This window comes from Genypterus blacodes, unplaced genomic scaffold, assembly GCF_046128005.1.
Source record: "Genypterus blacodes isolate CSIRO-AG114 ecotype Tasmania unplaced genomic scaffold, CSIRO-AGI_Gbla_v1 ptg000015l_1, whole genome shotgun sequence".
In the NCBI taxonomy this organism is placed as follows: Eukaryota; Metazoa; Chordata; class Actinopteri; order Ophidiiformes; family Ophidiidae; genus Genypterus; species Genypterus blacodes.
In genome coordinates, this window is record NW_027466829.1 from 4,711,294 (window position 1) to 4,731,901 (window position 20,608).

The window sequence follows — 20,608 nt, forward strand, 5'->3', positions numbered from 1 at the left end:
TTTAATCTGTGTTTGGACAGCTTGTGTCATTTCCAGTCAGATTTAAGGCAGGAGGAGTTTACAGGATTGTGACGCAACCTTTCACTGCAATCTAAAAACAGAATATTGGCACAGAGGCGAAGGACCTGCAGTTACAAGAAGGCTTCATCCTTTCACATCTCAGGGTCATTACAGGCAAGGATGAAGGAAAGGGGGTTTACTGTTATGTGGTTCTTTCAGAGGGTTGAAGCTGTAAGTAAGGTGCAGCTTCCTGCGTCACCAGACAGACGTATGAAACACCTGTCTGCGGTTCCTCATTAGATACAGCCATTTGAAAAAGAAAACATCACATCTGCAGCGCTTCAACCCAGAAATGTCTTGACGATGACATCATCTAATGATAGTATATTTTTCTTTCAAATGGCCTCATTGTTTTTCAATGCTGTAACAAGCATCTTGATTCACTAAGGTTATGTCACCCTTCCCGTTATAGTTATAAACCCAAGGAGAAAAGATTTAAAGCCATGAGGACATAAAATGGATGAGGCATATTTATGTGTTTGTGTGTGTGTGTGTGTGTGTGTGTGTGTGGATGCATGCAAGAGACAGAAAGATTGAATCAGTATTGATATTCGTTACATACTCCAAGATTAGCACACTCACTAAGGCTCACATGTCTGGATGTGAGCATGAGAGGCATCTTAAAATAGCAGAGATAAAGGACAGAGGGAAAGATTGTACAGCAGGCATCACACCATAGAACCAAGCGGGCAGATATTGGATTGTCGAGGTCAAAACCAAAGTCAGTTCTGCAACAGTGGTATTTTTGTTCCGTGCTCGGACAGAAAAATAGGCGTGAATGCTGCAGGCGCCTGGATGTGTGTACTCTGCAGGCCTGCGAACACGTGGGGAGACAAAGAACTGTGCCCCTTCTCTCTCTCCGACTGACCGGACAGCCCAGCTGCAGCTCTCCGACGAGGGGAGAGTATCATCAGACTCCTGCGTGGGAGGGGAGACTTCCAGCCTTCACACCCGCCAGAGGTTAACAAGGCAAAAGTTACGCTCCAAAGATCTGTAGAAGAGGAGGCGAAGCCCGACCGAGTGCACATCTCCCCTCTCTCTTAACCTTCTGCGTCTAATTGTCAGGCTGAGCAGACAGCTGTGGCGCTTCGGCGGGGCACAGATTCTTTAATCTCTTCCTTTATATGACATTGCCGTGTAATCTCCATCTAGCTGCCGTCTAGGGAGCAGCCGCAGAGGCAGGAAATGAAATCAGCCCTGTGTCTCTTCGCTGGGTGTTACTTCATTAGCATGGAGCATACAGATGTAGCGGTAAATGTGATTTATGAAGGAGCCAACAACAAAAGCACCGCAGACAGATGGAGGGATTTATAGTATGCAATGATGGCGACCCTTAGCGCCCTGTGTTTCATCACAACTTTACCAATGTTTGACAGAGGGCAAAGTTAGCACCATACACTCTCGTACTTTCACTGCTGTGGCAATTTATAGCCTTTCGATCCAGAGCTGTGCTGTATGAAACGCTATCAAGCACTAACAATCCATTTTGGAAGCTTGTAATTGAAATTCATGGGCTGATAATCATGAAACGATGACAAAATCTTTACCACATTGCTACAAATAGCGACCGGTTGCTGACCTGCGGGCAGCGATAATCACCAGCACGTACATTACCCATAATTCATTATCAGTTCAGAGCATTTTTCAGTGTTCTGCATTCTAAACATGTCATACTACGGGCTCAGATTGCACCATGAATGATTGTCGGGAGGTTTTACATCAAGGAGGAGTTCATTAAAGTGGGTTTAACTGGGTCCCCCATTATTCTGTGCTACGTCCTTAATCACACTGCTAAGCTGTGATTTTAGGATTTATGCCAGGTCCAGCATTACAGCAAACCTCTCCTTTACTGCAAAGGCTCCATTATCTTAATTATTGCCCGATAGTAATTCAGTTTGTGATTGCACCAAAACTCAAAGCAAAATAGAAAATATATATTACGCAACAAACCAATGCTATCTATGCTATGCACGGATTGAGGTCCTGGCCTTTGTTATAATTCATCAAGTTCTTCAAATATTAGACTCTTGTAAAACTTAGGAGTGAATTCATTTACTAGTGAGCCGCGCGTGTTTGCAGGGTACATCTGGGCACCAGCTGTGGCCGCGCTTCAGCCTTTAGAGGTCAGTAGGTTAGGAACCTTCTGGAGTGACGACATCTAATCCTACGGTAGCTATGGAGATGCTGTGGAAAATGGAAGGACAGAGGCCGTGCAGTGGCTTTCTCATAGGGGAACCATTGATATGCCCCCACGGCCCCCCTCCCCTATTCTGGAAAACAGAGATTGTAAATGATTAGTTGTGCCTTCCCATGGGACTGAGAGCAGTATGGAGGGGGATGTGTAATTGAATTAGTCCCACAGTTCTACACCAAAGGGGAGCAGATAGATCCATTTCCATGAGATACATCGGCTGTGCAGGCAGGCCTGGTGTATGCACAGAATATTGGCAGCACATCATTAGTGCTGTTGGTGTGCATTAAACATAGCCTCACTCGCTGAAAAGACTGGCAGGGATAAATACAAACCCGTGCATCTCCACTCCAGCAACGAGCGAGCGGTTTCAAAAGCTTCCCCCCTAAAATACCCTCAGCTATCATGAAAAACCCAATCGGCTCAATGAGACAGACGGCAGAGTGAGCAGCCTTACATGACAAACCAGCCACATTCTGAGCAGCGCCTCAGAGCCTGTGTGTGCCGTGTGTGTCTCGGATGCTGTCTCCCACAGAAGTTGCATATAGATCGTCCTTTCAGAGCGCTGCCGCCGCCTCCTCCGCTGTCTGTTTGCAACCCCGGCTTTATAAAGCTCCACAGTGCCTCGCTACACCCGATTCCTCTAATTTATGACAGCCTTTCCCCGGCGCGGAGAAATCAAATCAAACTGTAAATATAGTCCACGTTGCCCGGTATGAGCTCGTCACAGGCGGGCCAGTAGATCACACAGAAATGCCAGGGATCCTGACAGTCATTAAATAACTGCATCAATAATCCTGCATGTGCCAGCGCTACATTTGATTTTGGATTATGAAAAGGGCACAAAGCATCGATAATGAATGAGGAGCCCAGAAACAAATCAGAGGAAATGAAAAATTACCAGAGGCACAAAGCTGCAGATCAGCCGGCGTCAAAGGGAGACGCGGCAGTCCGGAGCACAATCGTACCTTCAACCGCTCCTTTTTTTTACTAAATATGTTTTTAGTTTGGTTGTTTTTTCAGCGTGGTCGTGATAGACGCCATTGTACCCATGATCAATGCAAAGGAGAGGGGAAAGCGAGGAGCCGCTCACAGATGGAAAACATGGCGCCGGCACCTCAGATTATTAATATGTTGATGTCTCGGTTGTCTCTGGGAGGATAAATTCATACACACACTTAGCATGGTAATTTAGTTTGCCGTCTTGCTTTTAAATTGTCATGTCGCATCTAATCGGCAATTAAGTCGGCGTGCAAATCTGTTCCCCGTGTGCACACAGTCGTAAGTATGTTCATATTGGTGCAAAGTATTAGTGTGGATTATAGTGTTTAGACACAACACTGGTGATAAGCATTAGTGTGACCTGTGACCCCGGGCTAGCTCACACACCTGGCCGTGTAACGCAACACCATCGCAGCCAGCCTGGCGGGAGAGAGAGAGGCTCCTCTCCTGGGTATAGACGAGGCAGAGGTGGCACGTCCCATGTGGATAAGCAACCATCTACTATTGGCTGAAGGTCCATCAATCATCTGTCTGTGGAAACTGAAGAATCGACAGAGGGCGAAGCTAACAGCTGCCACACAGTGAACTGAGCAGATGGCAGTGGCGATAAGAAATTAACACCGTATCAATTTGAAGTTGCACGCAGCATCTCTGTTTGAGTTAGGGAAAAAGTACGAGTCTGCATCTCCTAGATCTTGCTGTTGCTTTGTCGCCTTGATGAAATTCTGTGTTTCTTATCGGACAGGAGGCTTCTAGTAACGATGTCAACAGTGTAAACAACTGCATTTTGATCCACTCCACATTTACTGATGCAGGTTTAACAGACATTGTGTGATATGCTGCATATTTAAAAGGAAAACTGAATGCTGAACAATTTCATGCTCTAAAATGAGACACCTCCTTTAAAAAATCCTCTTATTGCAAAGAGACGTTAGACGAGCTATTGAGCTTGTGAGGAAGATCAGTCAACCTCACATGCAGACCAATGAGGTGCTAAACGACAGTATCTTCAACAATCAAAATCAACAGTGAACCCCCTTAGCCTGTGTCTAAAGCACTTAAAGGAAACACTTTGTCCTTTGTCATTTTTAAGTAGCCGGTCATTTGTAACACATTAGTGATTTATGGAGATATTAAGAAAATCACTTAAGTGCCAGCAGCACTGCAGCCAGTCTAGTCCAGATTAAGCAGAATGAATCTACTCCCTAAGGAATGTTATTACATTTAAACCTCCTTATATAATCTGATGAGCTGCTCAGGTTAATACATGCAACATTCTAACTATTATGAATCCTGTAGTAAAACTTCCACCATCCTAATGTATCTCGTTTCCACTGCAGGTAACATTTTCCCTAGAGGTTAAAGGTCAGATGCATCGGCAAAACGTCGGAATTCTAATTCTATAAAGAACTGTAAGCAGTCCGTAAAGTCATACACAACATCGCTAAGTGCACATTTGTGTTGAGGTACGTAGCAAATGTCCTTTTAAGGGCATTTCTGAGATAATGTCTCATCTTACAAAGCACACAGTCCCTCCATTCTGCACTGTAATGCATACGGCATCAACAGAACTCTATGATATCACTTATTTTAACAGCGCACTGACTTTGACGGCCTCAGCTCGGAGACTTGATGCTTCCATGAAATCACCAATACGCCGATGACTAACTCCTCTACTGTACGTAGCAGCAGGTTCAACCACTGTCACAACAGCACGGCCTCAGGGATGAAACCAGAGAACATAATGGAGGGATAACAATGACGGGTTAATGTACACATGGAATAATGGCTAGCCCTGTTGACAGGACCGGTACCTCTAACGGCCAGAGTCTCTTTCTCTCCTCCTCGCTAGCGTTCAGATGAAGCAATGAAACGGGGCTCAACATTAATAAGTCAGCATTTGTTTGTTGCTGCCGCTGTTATCCCACCGCTTTCCTGAGTAATGACACAGGGAATGGCACAAGATCCCAGATATATTCCCCCGGAGATAAAGGCTGGAATCATATCCCCGGAACATGTCAGGCTAACCCAGCGTGGATTATTGCAGCCGCAGCCGGGCCTGCGAGCATCAGTAACAAAAGACGCAGAGAGACAGAGACAAGAGATTAATTTAGAATGTTATTTAGGATGAAGTCAGCTTCTCTGTGGCTTTAGCCGTTGCTGACAGTTACAGGAAATTGAGCACAAACTCAATCAGCTCATCGGTTCTGATTTGCCAGGCAAAGCATGTTCTGTCGAGAGGCAACATTTATCTGCAGCTCTCGTTCTGCTGTGGAAGCAACGAACGGCGCACCGACAATAAGGTTACAGTACAAACACTGGGATCTTGTATAATTAATTTGTGACTCAATTTGAAATCTCCTTCTCCTTTGCTGAGGATTCTGTTCCAATGGCCTGCTGACCTTTCACCCACAGTGACCTGTTTGAAATGAATCCCAGACATCAGTTAGGATTGTTAGGAAACATAAGGAGGAAACCCACAATTCTGCAATCCTCAGATGATGTTCAATAACATTTTTGACATTATTGCAAATCCTTGAATGAAATACGGTTGAAGTTAGGGAACTAAAACCTCACAGCAAGAAGGTAGGATCAAGCTCGGACCAATTTGGGCCTATTGTCTGGAGTTTCCCTGTGTCTGTGTGGGTTTGTTCTAGTTTCCTCACACCCACTTAAGCGAAGTGGATTCTCTAAATTGCCTGTTGGTGTGAATGGGAGTGTGATTGAGTTGTCTGTCTCTGTGTGTTAGCCCTGTGATACTGTGGGTGTACCCTGCCTCTCTCCCAATGCCTGCTGGGATACGCTGCAGCCCCGCCTCCCGACCCTGAACAGACGGAGGGTGTAGGGATAATGGATGAATGTGTAGTTAAGGTTGTAGAAAAAGAAATACTGCAATAGGGTTGCAGTCAGCTCCTATATAATGACGGGATTGACTGAAGAAATCAATTAGCTTGACTAATGATTTCTAGTTCTAAACAGGTGCACTTTCTCACCCTTGATATGAACCAAGTTCAAAATAGTCGCTGCACAAAAAAGGTTTATAAAGAGTAGAGGACCACTACAAATCATGTCATACACCCCTGACTCATCTTTATCATGCCATCTCCAAAAACAGAGCAACCAATGTAATCCTAGATATTACCTCCCACTCCGGGTAACCAGAGAGGCCCTCTGCCCTCCTCACAAGGTCACCGCACTGCTGATGAGCTGAATATATGTGGCTGAAGTAACACAATCACTTATATAGTACAGCTTCCAGCTGCTAAACGCACTTCTGCCGGGCCAATATGAAATCATTTTGGACAGTCTGTAACAGCAGTCCGGTTCTTGTTTGAGATTCAAGGTGCTGACAAGACATAGCCATGAGCGGAGAGAGAGAGGGAGAGAGAGAGAGAGGGAGATAGAGAGAGGGAGATAGAGAGAGGGAGTGGGGAGGGAGAGAGAGACAGAGTTGTTGCTCAGTCAGCAGCCCCAGCAGCCTGCAGAGGATCACAGCAGTGGATGGCAGTAATTTCCGCGTTGCTCTTCAGACAGAAGAGTCCACTGCACCAGGCAGTCACAAAAAGCCACTGATAGCCGCTACACACAAAGAGCTTCAATTAACCTTTGTGTGAGAGCAATGGCTTGTCAATTCTCGCTAAACGAGATCAATGGAGCCGCTCAACAGCAATATTGTTTTGTTTACTTTGTCCATCTTGCCTCTCCTTTGCTCCCCCTGTCCCAAAGTCTATTAAGCCCCGCATGTATCACAGATACTTAGACTTATCTCTACTGGTAAACAATAGTGTCATAAGTGTACAGAATATGTTAATGATGTCATGGTGCAGGACTCCAAGCGCTCAGCCTGATTTGGCTGTGATGTATCATTAATGCGGATCGATGGCGAGTGGCTGGATCCCTAGGACCTCGACCTCACTGTCATTGACCTCTGGCTCGCTGTCGCGTCCTGGGAGAGCCCCTGCCACTGAAAACCACTTCCAGCATGCTGATGGAGCGGCCAAAACAATCAGAACCTTCCAGATGAAGCCTCTAACTCTCTCTGACCTGAGATGAGCCAGAGCAAACACAAATAATGGCTTCCACTGATGCTTTGTGTTATGAATGCGTTCCATGGAGCTGTTAGATTTTGTGGATTATGCTGGAAACGCAAACGCTCAGCCATCAAAGTTACATTTGAAACAAAGCTGTGCATAAAGAGACAGTTTCAGGCAGTAGATCTACTTAAAACGCTGTGAAAAAACAATGTTACAACAAAGGTGACAATTCACTTCACTGGGCACAAACAGCCATTAACACAGCACAAGGTCTAGCAAGTGATAAACTGTGGACACGGCGGTGGTTTGCACTCTAAGAATAGAGGGAAAATAACCTGTTTTGTTCAGTCGCTCCTTCTGGGCTCAAATGTATTGCATAACTACAAAAACAGAGTGTCACACTGTCCATTGGAAAAGCAGGGCAGACATGTCAGATACTAAGAAGCCTTAGTTACTCTCTTCAACCTCTCCCCTTTTCAAATGAGAGCAGCATATAGCACATGACATACATCACATGATCTGGACCTTAGGGAATCGGTTTTCCCCAGGCAGTAGGTCACAGTCCTGACCGCTCACATGTTCTTCTGTGATACCAAGAACAGATTCTAAAAAGCTGTTTATCTTCATCCTCAAACACCTCTGTGTGCGTCTGCAGCTGTAACACCTTTCAAGATGAACCTAGTGTTAATTGCACCCCGACTGACAAACAGGGAGCTGCTACCAGCTGCTAAAGGGAGCGAGTCTTTTCTTGAGGCCGTTTTCACACGTACTGTACACCCACAGAATGTTTTCTGCAGTTTGGACAGGTATGAATGCTGCGCTCGCACTCCCATTGCACGACATAAAAGTGAACCAAAATTGCTTCCAAGTGAACGCCGGCTCATTGGATCGCAGGTGAGAATGGATATTGTGAACGGGAAATGTACAACAGTCAAACTAGCCCCTATGAGGGAGAAAGTACTACAGTTACAACAAGTACAACAATTGGAACAAATGCTATATCATGGTCAGCTGGTTGTAAAGCTATAAGAGGATCAGAAACATTCCAACGCAAAGAACTTGAGGAAACATTATGGGAGATGAATGAATGAATGAAGAATGATTGACAGAGCGCGGCGCCGTAACCCCGGCAGATTTCAGAACCAATCAGCCAACATCCGCGTCAATACACCACAGTCACAGTTTGGTGCTTTTTCTTTGCTGCGATGTGAAACGAACCAAATTCTAAAAATCCAATGAAGCGAATCGTCCAACTCTAGTGCGGAAGTTTGCAATGACAAAGGTGTAAAAATGTCCGAATGAAAGCTGCGGCTACGAGGAAATGTGTCAGAGCGTCACCCTGAGGGGCGCCGTGTCCTGTGTGTGGCCCTGACGTGGAAGCTGTCGTCAAGCGGCATCTCATCTGACCCACTGACGAGCAGGCAGCACCCGACCTGCATCCCACCACGCCAGCATCCACTGACCTACTTCTTAGCCCTGCTTAAGCATCACTGGCAAAGCTGTGTCAGTTTACATGGCGACCAGTGACCACAGTCAACACACCACCCCTCCACCCACTGTGTGTGTGTGTGTGTGTGATGATGATGATGTGATTATACAGTATTAGAGACCCCAGCTTGTGTGATTGACCAAACCCATTGGCAAAATAACAACTTGTGGTTTTACTGATAATTCATGTATTGCTTTAATGGACAGATGTAGTCATTGAGCACAAAAATGGTAATGAAATCATATTACAAACTACAGTTTTTGTTTAAATATTGCCAGAGAGTTCAGTTTCAGTTAACAAGCACTTTAGGAAGGTGGTGTAGTGTACCGTAATTGCGTAATTGTCACCTACATCTTTGGCGGTGAATAGAGGAAATTATGAATAAACATTAGTGTGCATAGAATAGGAGTGAGGCTATGGGTCAGCTCATACATCTGCCTCTTGCTCTACAGCAGCAGAGCTGGAGGTGATCCAGTCCCTAAGGGGGCTGCGATCACAAGGAAAAGGATGAGAAAATACACGGAAGAGATCGACTTCACTGGCAAACATGACACAATAAAGCTGGGTCACAGTCTCTGCATGGGGTGTGTTTTACCTTCCAACTCCTACACACTCATGCATTAAACATGGCTCAATAATCACACTCTCGCATGACTCTTAAAACCTTTGCTTCCCACCCTCCAGCTCAACATTTCCTGGGGAATTCCGACCAGGAATGCATTCCTGATGACGGAGCAACTGCAACAGCTGAGAGGAAAATCGCTCTCCGACATGGAAGTGCAGAAACAGGCCTCATCTTTAACATATGTTTGTTCTCTCTGCTGACATGCGGGGATCAACATACTCAACCCAGCGCAGGAGATGTTTTTATTATAAATTAACTGCAGTTGGCGATTACTCATGTCTGACTGGGTTGCAGATGTTGAGTATTGTATTTATACATATTTGTGAGTACTCCACTTTCCACTCTTGGTCTAAAAGCACTTTATGATGGCTTATGAAGTCTTATGAGTCTCTGTAAATTTCCTATTGAGTCAGAAAGAGAGATACCTTAAATAGCGTTGCGTAATACAGAATCACTTGAGTTCTGTCCTTTTATCTGGCAACAAGAGGAACAGGCATAATGCAAAGCACTTAAAAGGACTTGTGTGTTTAATAGTTGACGGTTATGACTGCCACATGATTGTTGTCATACTATCAAATATTGAACACTAAAGCCTCTCAGAGCCCTTTTTAATACATTCATCCATTTGATTGCTAAATGTGGAATTAGTTTTTCAAACGTGCGGTCTTCAACACCACCAGGAAGCATCCCTATGATGTCACACATCTCTACACACACAAATACCTGTGTATACTGCATACGCTGAGCAAGACCAGTAAACTGAGTTTAATGTGTTCAATCAGCAATTTAGACAGAGACACATTTTAAATGGTCTAAAAATCCACATTTCTGCTGCCACATGGTGACACATAATGTTAAACGCTGTGTTTTATCACGCCGGCTCTTATGAATAGTTTCGTTTGATGGAGCCCTGGCCTTTATCAGTTGCCACTGGCGAATGCGTGCGAGCTTGTGACATTGGTGGAGCTGTGTCTAATTATATCTGTGCACTCTGCTGTGAGAACCTGTGCAGTGTGTGGGGCAGATGTGCCACGAACTGGCAAGCTTCCTCTGCTAAGCCTTCATTTAAACTTGGCCGAGCAAAGGGCTAATATTCTGGACCAACAGGTGCAGTCGGGCTCAGGCTGAGATTACATTTATGTTGCTTCCATATCGCCACAAAATTAGATGTGAATGCACACATAGTGTTTCTACATGCAGCATATGCAAAAACACAAGGACATGCACAGAAAACTGCCCAGTCTACACAGAAATACATTCATCTCTGAGGTGACAGCTCAATTTATATGTACGAAAAAATGTTGATGACTAAAAGCTTTTCCAGCACTATATAATCATAAATTAAGGTTTGTATCTTATGGAAAATGTTGCCCTTCTACTCCTCATCCTCTCCTATAGAGTCCAACAGCAACGTACATACATTCCTATGGCTCACCCTCTCTCAAAACACACCAACATTTAAGACGACATATCCCTTAAAAGCACAGAAAAACGCACTAGATGTAATCTGTTGTTACAAAATGTTACAAATCATTCATGATACTCGGCAAAGACCAAAGCACGACATCAGCATAGATGTTAATTTCTCAGGCTTTCTGACCACAGAATGATTAATAGCTTTCACATTACCATTAAGTTGGTCTTGTTCATGATTGAGGGCAGGATGGAGCGAGAGATCGATAGGTGGACTGGTGCGTCTTCTGCAGTGATGCAGATGCTGTATCACACTGTAGTCGTGATGTGAGAGCAAAGCCTAAAGGCAAAGCTCTCAGTTTACCGACTGATCTGTGTGCTAACTCTTACCTACGGTCACGAGGTCCAAAGAACATGATGGCAGATACTCACCCTGACGGACAGAGTGACACATGAGGAGGGAGCTCTGAACTGCTGCTCCTTTACATTGAAAAGAGCCAGCTGACGTGGTTCGGGCATCTAATCGGGACGCCTTTGGACGCTTTGGACCCAAGGGAGAAAGTCCAGGAAGAACCCGAATAGGAAGAGACCACGGGGCAGACCCAGAATATGCCAGAGGGATTAAATATCCCATCTGCCCCGGGAACGTCTAGGATAAATGTGGTCAGGGAGACGGACATCTGGACTACATTGCTTAGCGTGCTGCCGCCATGACACGGACCGGGATAAACGCTGGAAAATGCAATGGTGACTTTAAAAGGTCAGGCACCGGAAATCTGTGTAGCTTCTGTTCTGATATGAAGCACGATCACACTGTTGTGTGAATAACTAAATGCACCAGATTCATTAGTCATGCACCAACACACATTCTGTGTTCTGTAAAATGGAGGACTGCTTGCACGTTCTACATCAACGCCGCCTGAAACAAGCCTCTAAGAATAACACACTCTTCTCTGAAGCACCTTCCAGTCGCACCAAGGGCAGCGGCACCACATTGCATAAATCCACACTGATCCCTCGTACTGATTTTGACCTTCGCCGTCCAGCACACAGATCTAACATGTCAGTCTCCAGTATCACCTCCGTGCGATCAGTATCCTTGAATTGACCCTGGGCGATGTTGAGCTCCTACACGGGCGGGTGGGGTGAAGCACGTGGCCCCCAGCAGCCTGAAGCTTCCCAAGCAGATGAGAGTGTGAGGAGAGGCTGACGGGAAGAAGCAAACCCCCAACAATCACATACTTGTTCCACCAAACTGTAATGAATCCAAACCCAACCATGGGAATAGATAAGTAGGTGGCTTTACTGTGAACCCTCTGAACCGCACATCCATTCTCCTGGAGCAAACATTTACTGCCCCAGTATACCTGCGTGAAACGACCACATGTCACAGATCATTAAATTCCTGCTCACAAGTGCGGCGTGGAAAAAACTATAAGGATCTAGAAGAGGCGGCGGGGCGGCGAGGAGGGGAGCCGGAGCATCCTTCAGGGGAGAACGTCGCCGAACCCCTGACTGATGACCTCTCCTAAGCTCCATGAAGCTGCAGAGCCATGAAGCGAAGCAGCAAAACATCACGGGGGCTTAGACGCTTCAGCTGCCCCTCTCAAACTTGACCAAACTGACCATGAGGAGCCAGTTTGCGTGCAGATCCGGTTCATATCTACTGTACTTACACCAGATGTCAGCTTTGGTGCTCCAGATCCGGATTCAGGTCAAATCCAAGTTGGAGGGCAGCGTGGATGCACCGCGTTATCCGCCCCGTTCCCCCGACACTACCCACGTATTTAACACGCAACATCACCAACACACGCCGCTCAATCGAACGTTCATCTCCGTTACCTCCTGATCTGTCAATGTCAAGAACATCAGTCGCGCTGACATCGCGCCGGGTGGAGCGAAGCCCGAGTCGCGATCATTAAACGATCCCGAATAAAAAAACCTCACGGATGCGGCGAAGTGGAGCGACGCCGCAACGCAAATACCGAGATCCGGCAGTTTGAAGCGCTTCTACCGAACCAAACACACCGAGAGCGTCTGTGGAGGAACCCGCTTGTTTTGGGAGGGAGGCAGGCTCGGCACCTTCACCAAGAACATCAGGGACTCACACACACATACACACACACACACACACACACACACATACACAAACACACACACACACACACACACACACACACACACAAATTACATGAAGCCAGAATCCTACCTGATGTCTGTCACTCCTTAGTACATGTAAGTGTGTGTGATGTAGGTTAGGGCGACACACACCGAGCGCGGTCCGGCTCTGCCTGCCTCCTCCGCGGCATCAAGCCCCTCCTCGTTACCGTACAGCGGGGAGATGGGAGAAGAAGAAGAAGAAGAAGAAGAGGGGGGAAAAGCGCACACACACACACACTCATACACACACACACGCACACACAATCTATGCGCCCGAGAGGAGGCAGCAGCGTCACACACACACACACACAAATTCACACACATACACACACATACACACACACACACACACGATTTGTGATATGTAGATGCAGCCAGATGAGGATTGATAGATTTAAGGGATAAACATTATTAATCCACACTCGGTATCGGTTAATGTGCTGCTGCCTGCGTTACTAAGAGGCCTCACGTTAATGTAGTCGTGGAGCAGGATGGGTAATGTGTGTGCGTGGGTGTGTGTGTGTGTGCGTGTGAGTTTAGGTCAGTCCGCGTCCCTCTCACGCAAGATCAATGGCGGCAAGTGGCTTTATCAGTAAGTCCGCAAAATGATCCATTAGTGGGAAATGCATCAGAATTCCATATTTCCCATAAATGATGTAATAAAGGTATTAAATGTCAGAGAGTATATTTGGTGTATCAGTCAGATGATCATCTGGGATCAGTGGATAGTCTAAAGTGGACGCTACTACACTACTGTAGCGTTTCCTAAACACACACTGCCCTCTCATGGTCACAGGAACAAACAACCTGCTTCATGTTTCATCACCCTAAGGTTTAATAATCCATATTAACTCATAAATAGATGATAAGTTCTGTCTTTTGGTATGAATTTATGTTTAAAAATACTTTGAGGCATTGATTGAGTTGTAACATATTTACAGACTCTGCTGGATCAATCACACTAAACGGTATTATTCATATTTTCTGCTTTTACGGTTCTCACACACACTGTACATAAGCACAGAGAGCAAACTGTTATACATATACACACATACACACCCAGGGGGCATATGCAGTGTGTACGTGTGCGTGTGTGCGTGTGTGTGTGTGTCTGTGTCTGTGTCTCTGTGTGTGTGTGTGTGTGTGTGTGTGTGTGTGTGTGTGTGTGTGTGTGTGTGTGTGTGTGTGTGTGTGTGTGTGTGTTCTATAGTTCCTCGTTTATTAATTCCATCAGCAGACCTTGATGTGTCTGGTGGCTGTTGCACTTGAACGCATCATGTGACCTGAACATTTCGGCAAAAAACATTTCTAAGAAGTTCTCCCCTGGTTGTTCTTTTCCAGGTACCCTTATGGCTATGACATCATCCTGTGTCTCAGCATCTGGTGCAACCAAGTGGCTCCACTTGAACCTTGAACCCTGCACAGAGCTCCTCCATCGGGATCTCTGACCACCATTTTAAACTGAAAACCCCACGGAGCAAAATGTTAACGTGGCCGTACTTCAGCAGCAACGTCTCAAATATACAGACGCACTGCTGAGCTGTGAGACAAACCAGGCAGGTTTATAAGTGTAGAACCTCTCAGAAGATAATTCAACATGCTTCACATAGAGACGATTAAAACAAAACCCTTTAAAGACGTTAAAACAGGATATAAAAGAAAGTATCATGTAAAAGTCCAGAGTATTAAAGAGAATAAAACAGCACGCTTTAAGGTTTTTTTTAAATAGAAGAATAAAACCTTATGGTGCATTTGCAGTGCGGCAGCTAAATCCTCCCAGATTTAATACAAACTTTCAGTTTCAGCGGAACTCAGTTCATCTGGAAGCTTCCTCCACAAACGTGCTGCATAAAAACTAATAAAGCTTCTTCACTGTGTTCAGTTTTGTCTTTGCAAACAGCCTCCAGTAAGTTTGACTGCAGGCCAGTTTCCCATCATGCAATGAGGTGACACTAACCCAGCTGATGCCACCTGTGCCACCACAAGAGGGAAGCACTGATATAATGTTGTAAAAGAAGTAGTGTGACCTTACCTGCCTGTAGTTATCATCAAACTGCTGTTCTCTTGGTGCGGATGTTGACATTTTGGTCTCAGATTAAGTAACGTGTCCTTCAGTGCCGGTGCAGTTATGGTAGAGGACCCGACACACCTCTCAAGTTAGCTGCTGATACTCTATATACATCAGGATGACACAAGCAAAGAGAGATATTCAGATTCTAAATGAATTCATACAGAGCTAAATGTAACTGCAAGTGTGACAAACTCTCTTTTTATAGCAGAAGCGCAAAGCTAAGTGATGCAAATGACAGATATCTTTACTGCACAATCATATTTCACTCCCACTCATCATTACTGCAGTAGTTGTGGTAGTAAATAAGCCTTTAACAGCAAATCTCTGGATATTTTGATGGGTCCATCCACTCAAATCTACATTCATTTTAATGTGGCCAACCACTTGCTCAAACACACAGAATGTTATTAATGTTCCTCTCAAAATGATGCAAGGCTGCATTAGAGGGACGTGGGTAAAATCAAATAACTCCTGCACAGTGTTTGAGCATCTTGGTAATAAAGTTTCACTCAACATAAATGACATACATCATCAATAAATAGCTGGAAAGAGATGTACATACAGTATATAAGGTGTATTGGACATTTAATAGGGATAATCATAGACACATAGTCACAGTTTGACTACGTGGCGGCGGATGGCACATCTACCCACAATAACACAGGGACTGGAGCGGGTGGGTAAACAGTGTTTGTGTAATTTGGCGGGAGATTATCGCTTAAAGTTAGGGAAGCTGCTGAAGCTGCTGAAGCTGCTGAAGCTGCCAATTGACACAGAATTTTCAACCTAAAGGTCAACGGCTGCTCAAATTTTCTAAAGCTGTTCCGCTGTCTAATCTTATCAGATCACCTTGCAGCTGTTCCAGGATCAAGGTTAGACACACCGTCTCATTTAAATACCTGGAAAAATAAACACATTAGTTTGAAGTGCTAATTTGTTTCATAATACAAAGTAGTACACTTATCTTGCGGAATAGAACATGTGGCTACTACAGGGCATTGGGCTTTGTTGTGGTTTGGACATTTCCATGGAGACAAGTGGCCAAGGAAAGAGGGAGGATCCTGTTAAGGCGAGTGGGGGGGCGTGTGTTGCTTTCCTCCTTTATTTAAACTGCCTGCGTCTCTCAGGCGGCCACAGATGGGCTGGACTTGATTAGAGGAACACGCTGCTCCCAGGAGAGATTTGTAACCAACGTCCGGACCCCTGAGCCAGATCCATCAGCTGGACGATCCTATCCTGTCCTGGACTACATTGTGGATTACCTGCACCTTTAAAATCAGGTAAAATCACTTCATACATTGTTAATTGTTTGATGTTTTACAGTAGTTTCTGTATTGTTGAGCATGTAGTTGCATGAATAATACAGTATCCTTTTGTCTTGACAGTGTTACCCACATTTCTGACTGGTCCCATGTGGGTGGTGGAGAAGATTCGTGTGTCAGTGGAAAGATCCAGCCTTCCTGTCCCGTCAGCAGAATTGTGCTTTAAAATGGGCGACATCATGTTTGGAGAAAAGGCTGAGAAAAGCAAACTGATCCCTCTCAGTCCTAACATCATCACACCGGACAACATCCCGGAGTTCTGCATCCCTCCGAGAATCTCGTCCCTGCCGGAGACCAGGAAGAGCGAGCAGAGCCGAGCTATGCCCATCATCAGGGTGTCGCCCTGTGCCAGGGAAAGCCCCGAGGCAGAAGCGTTGCAGTATGAGCCCTTCTGCCCGCACATCATCCAGGTGGAGAGCGTGGATGAGAGCCCCTACGACGGCTACAGCGATGAGGAGACTACCAATGCGGATCCCCACAGCCAGGCCGCTCTGTCCATTCCCCATCTGGCCAAGACTCAGACTTCTTACGGGTTTTGCACCTTACTGGAGAGCCCTCACACCAGGAGGAAGGAGTCGCTCTTCCACGCCGAACCGGGCTACTATCCCCTGCTCATGCCGAGGAGCAGCTCCAGCATGAGCCCCAGATCCTCTCCCGCCCCTTCGCCCTCCTCCTCCCCTTCCTCCTTCAGCCTGAGCAGCCTCACCTCCAGACTCTCCCCGAGAAGCCACTCCCTCTACCTGCAGGGCGCGCTGGACAGCGACACCACTTCCTCCACAGAGTCGTCTCCCTACAGCTCGCCACTGCTGACCAGGTGTCCCGCCAAGTCTTCCCTTTTCAAAGCACTAAGCCACGAGCTGCTCTTGTCGAGGAACATAAGGAAGGCGATGGTCTCCAGGAACAACTCCCTGTCCACTGACGAGGGAAGCTCCACAGACAACAGCCCCAATGTGATGAGGAGGGCGTCGGATACTATGGTAGGTGCTCTGCCCAGCAGTTACAGCCTGTCACCGCCCACCATCTTCGCCATGGACTTGACTTTGCACAAAGAGAGGGTGATGAAGGAGAGAATGGTACCCATAGGGAAAGACGGCAGCCTGCGACTCTGTGCCGAGTACTGTCCCGACAACCAGAGACTGCGGGTCCGCCTGATCAGCGTGGAAGGTCTCTACTCCCTCTCTGTAGACCCCAAGATCATCAACTGCAGCGTCAGCCTCTCTCTGATTCCAGGGAAGGTCCAGAAGCAACGCAGCACCGTCATCAGAAAGAGCCGCAACCCCATCTTCAACGAGGATTTCTTTTTTGATGCCATCTCCGAGGACGACCTGGGTCAAAGGTCGCTCCGGTTTAAAGTGGTGAACAAAATGTCAACCCTGAAACGAGACTACCTGCTGGGTGTCTGTGATTTGCCTCTTTCCAGCATTGTGACATTATAAACCTGAGTACTTCCTTAATCATCTATTTATATTTATTTTCATTTTTATATTGTAATAAACGATTTTATACCAATTAAACAAGAGAAAAGCAACTGTGCTTGGTTTGACTTCAATGCCTTTGTAGACACATTAGAACATCACTCACGTTGTGTTGATTTCACAGAAACACTCAGAGATTTGTGTTTCACTCTGCAGCAGCTCGCTGTGTTAACGTGGCTCATTATTAACCCCACGGCTGCTGGTCCCCTCCTGACCTTTACCCTGATTAAACATGTTAGAAACATTAGGAACTTGAAACCTGGGCTGGGAGTTTGCACCACTGCATAACAAGACAGATATGAAGAACTCAAAACTGTAGAAACCTAAACTATCAATCAAAAACGTCAAGACCTCAGATTGGAAATATTTTAAGCCACTGTAAAAAGACAATACTAAATATATCTACAGTATATATATATATATAATATAAACACATTTAGCCATGTGAATGTGATTCATGTTAGAATAGATTGCTCAGTTGAATCCATAAAAAAATCCATATGTCAGCTTTTTTCAGCCAACTTCAAGGCCACACACACTTTTTATGATGTGTAAGATCAAGACTAAGGCCAACATTGCTGGTGTTTGCCCAGCTGAGCAGAGTGGAAGCTCTTGACGTACGTTACAGACCTCAGGCTACGACCCGGCCGCTCTCAGCAACAAAGATCGGCCTTAAAAGCATCTGCTGCCACTTTAGCTCCGAGTTAAAGATTAATAGGTTTCACCACGACGGCAGCGGCGGCGGCCTGAGAGGATCACGTGGAGAGCTGTGGAGCGTTCACAAATACACACCGCCTATGTACCCGGCAGCTTCTCTCTGCTGAAATCCTAATAACACGCTAGAAAATGCAAATATTTAACCAGATTTTACACTCGGCATTGTGTCAGTGTGTAAAGGCTTTGGATAAATATAGACCCTGATCCACTTTCACTTTCAAACGTCACAATAACCGGCAATCCGCTCCCGATTGTTTTGATGGAAATAAGGCTTCTGTGTTTCAGTACATGGGCTAACGCGTGGGCTTTTGCGCCTGTGTGTAATTTATGGACGCGTGTCGATTCTGACAAAGGGAAACCGACAAACATCCCCCACAGACAGCCTACGTCTCCTTCCACAATAGCGGCCCCCTCGCAGGATCTCTATCCAGCTCCTGCGAGGGCGCCGATACCGTCAGACACTTGTGCATTGTGTTGACTCAGCTGTGAAATGCTTCTGTAATAAACGGGAATTACCTGTGGCTCCCCCTGGCCGGTCATCCACTGATAGGATTCGGTGGGATTTCCTCCAATTTATCTTCATTGGCAGAGGTAGAGGAGCTGGTTTTATGGAGCGAGGCGGTTACAGCGACATTAGGGGCTTGACCCCGGCGCGCTGTGCATTAAGTACAAACCTACAATGACTTTTATAGAGCTTTTGTTTCATGTTATTGAAGTATTTTGTGTGTAATTGCCAGGGGGGAGCAGGTTAACTGTGATGTTGCTGTAGTGTAGCTTATATGGCCAATAAAGGGTTCGGACAGGGAAACACTTTACATCAGGATTCATGTTTTCCTGCTGATGAGGGCCGCTACTCTCATGTAGACGTCGGAGTTGGACGCTGTACTGCTAATTTACTTAATGGCCACATAACTGCATTGATTTACAGAGTGCAGCAATCTGGTGTGTTTGTAATGTGCGTGTGTATCCAGCCGAGTCCTGAGCTGAAATAGGTCCAAACAAGCCTTTTGGTCCGGGTCCCTAAGCTTCTGTAGCAGCTGCACTTTCTACCAAAATGGAAAGAAATGTTTTCATTCCACCAAATGCAAACCTGCCTCCCTTCCTCCGCCCTTATCTCGTTCATCTGGTTTGAGAGCTTCCTACATAAGTGAGTCCATTCAGGCCCGTTTCCTTATCTGGCTTTGTGTTTTACCAGGCTCCTATAGCGCTGCCAAGAGATATAGAACATACATTCTGACAGGAAGAACTCCAGTAGCTCGTGTTCTACATTGTTCCTGATGTTCCAGAGGCCTTTCGGCGTCACCATGTTGTGAGATCAACATGGTGATCTCTTCAACTATAGGAGGAGGAATTCTTTCCTTTCCTTCTCTCTTTCCCCTGAAATAAAGCCTGAGGTCTAAAGCTGAATGTTCTCACGGTCCAAATGATTCCACCATCTCAGCGGTGATGCCCTCAGTGAACCTGTGTAACGTCTCTCACACACACACACAGGCTGAAGGCTGGCTTGACTGTGCAGATTGATTCCACATTAGCGGATGTAACAAACAGGATATATGATGATGATATATGAATTCTTACTCCGTCAATACTCTGTGCGAGGTAAGATAAGGCTATAGACCTCCAATCTCTCCTTCTCTAACACGCCCACACACACACACACACACAGGCTCTCAGCTCACTGGAGTCTGCGGCGTTTAATTAAACAAACACATTGTGAAAACGAATGAAATTTGTTTTTCATGTTCAGCAGCTTTGATAAGATTATTTGCGTTTGATATGATGATAGATTCTCTCTCTCTCTCTCTCTCTCTCTCTCTCTCTCTCTCTCTCTCTCTCTCTCTCTCTCTCTCTCTCTCTCTCTCTCTCTCTCTCTCTCTCTCTCTCTCTCTCCCTCTCCCTGGCTTCGGGGAATCAGTAATGTATAAGGATTGTTTGACCTCAGTGACCTCTCTGATCGATGCTTCTAATTTGTACATAATAAACCAATAAACTTCTTCTACATGTTGTTTGAATCGACGTCAGATGATCTGCTTGTATGTACAATCAGGT

At 45.8% G+C, this 20,608-nt stretch overlaps 2 protein-coding genes across 2 annotated transcripts in view; one reads left to right on the forward strand and one right to left on the reverse strand.

Moving 5' to 3' along the window:
- tln2b (talin 2b) overlaps window positions 1-13,107 on the reverse strand; it is a 66,980-nt gene extending 53,873 nt beyond the window's left edge. Inside the window, exon 1 of the mRNA XM_076140660.1 lies at window positions 13,024-13,107. The gene's annotated coding sequence lies outside the window, so the exon portion shown is untranslated. The remainder of the gene's footprint in view (window positions 1-13,023) is intronic.
- Window positions 13,108-16,444: 3,337 nt separating this feature from the next.
- On the forward strand, window positions 16,445-17,803 carry c2cd4a (C2 calcium dependent domain containing 4A). Its single transcript, XM_076140185.1, has one exon. The coding sequence runs from the start codon at window positions 16,457-16,459 to the stop codon at window positions 17,801-17,803; it is 1,347 nt and encodes a 448-aa protein (XP_075996300.1). The 5' UTR covers window positions 16,445-16,456.
- Window positions 17,804-20,608: the final 2,805 nt, after the last annotated feature.

Bases quoted from the DNA above. Each gene is read 5' to 3' on its own strand.
- c2cd4a (XM_076140185.1), top strand. From the start codon at position 16,457: ATGTGGGTGGTGGAGAAGATTCGTGTGTCAGTGGAAAGATCCAGCCTT.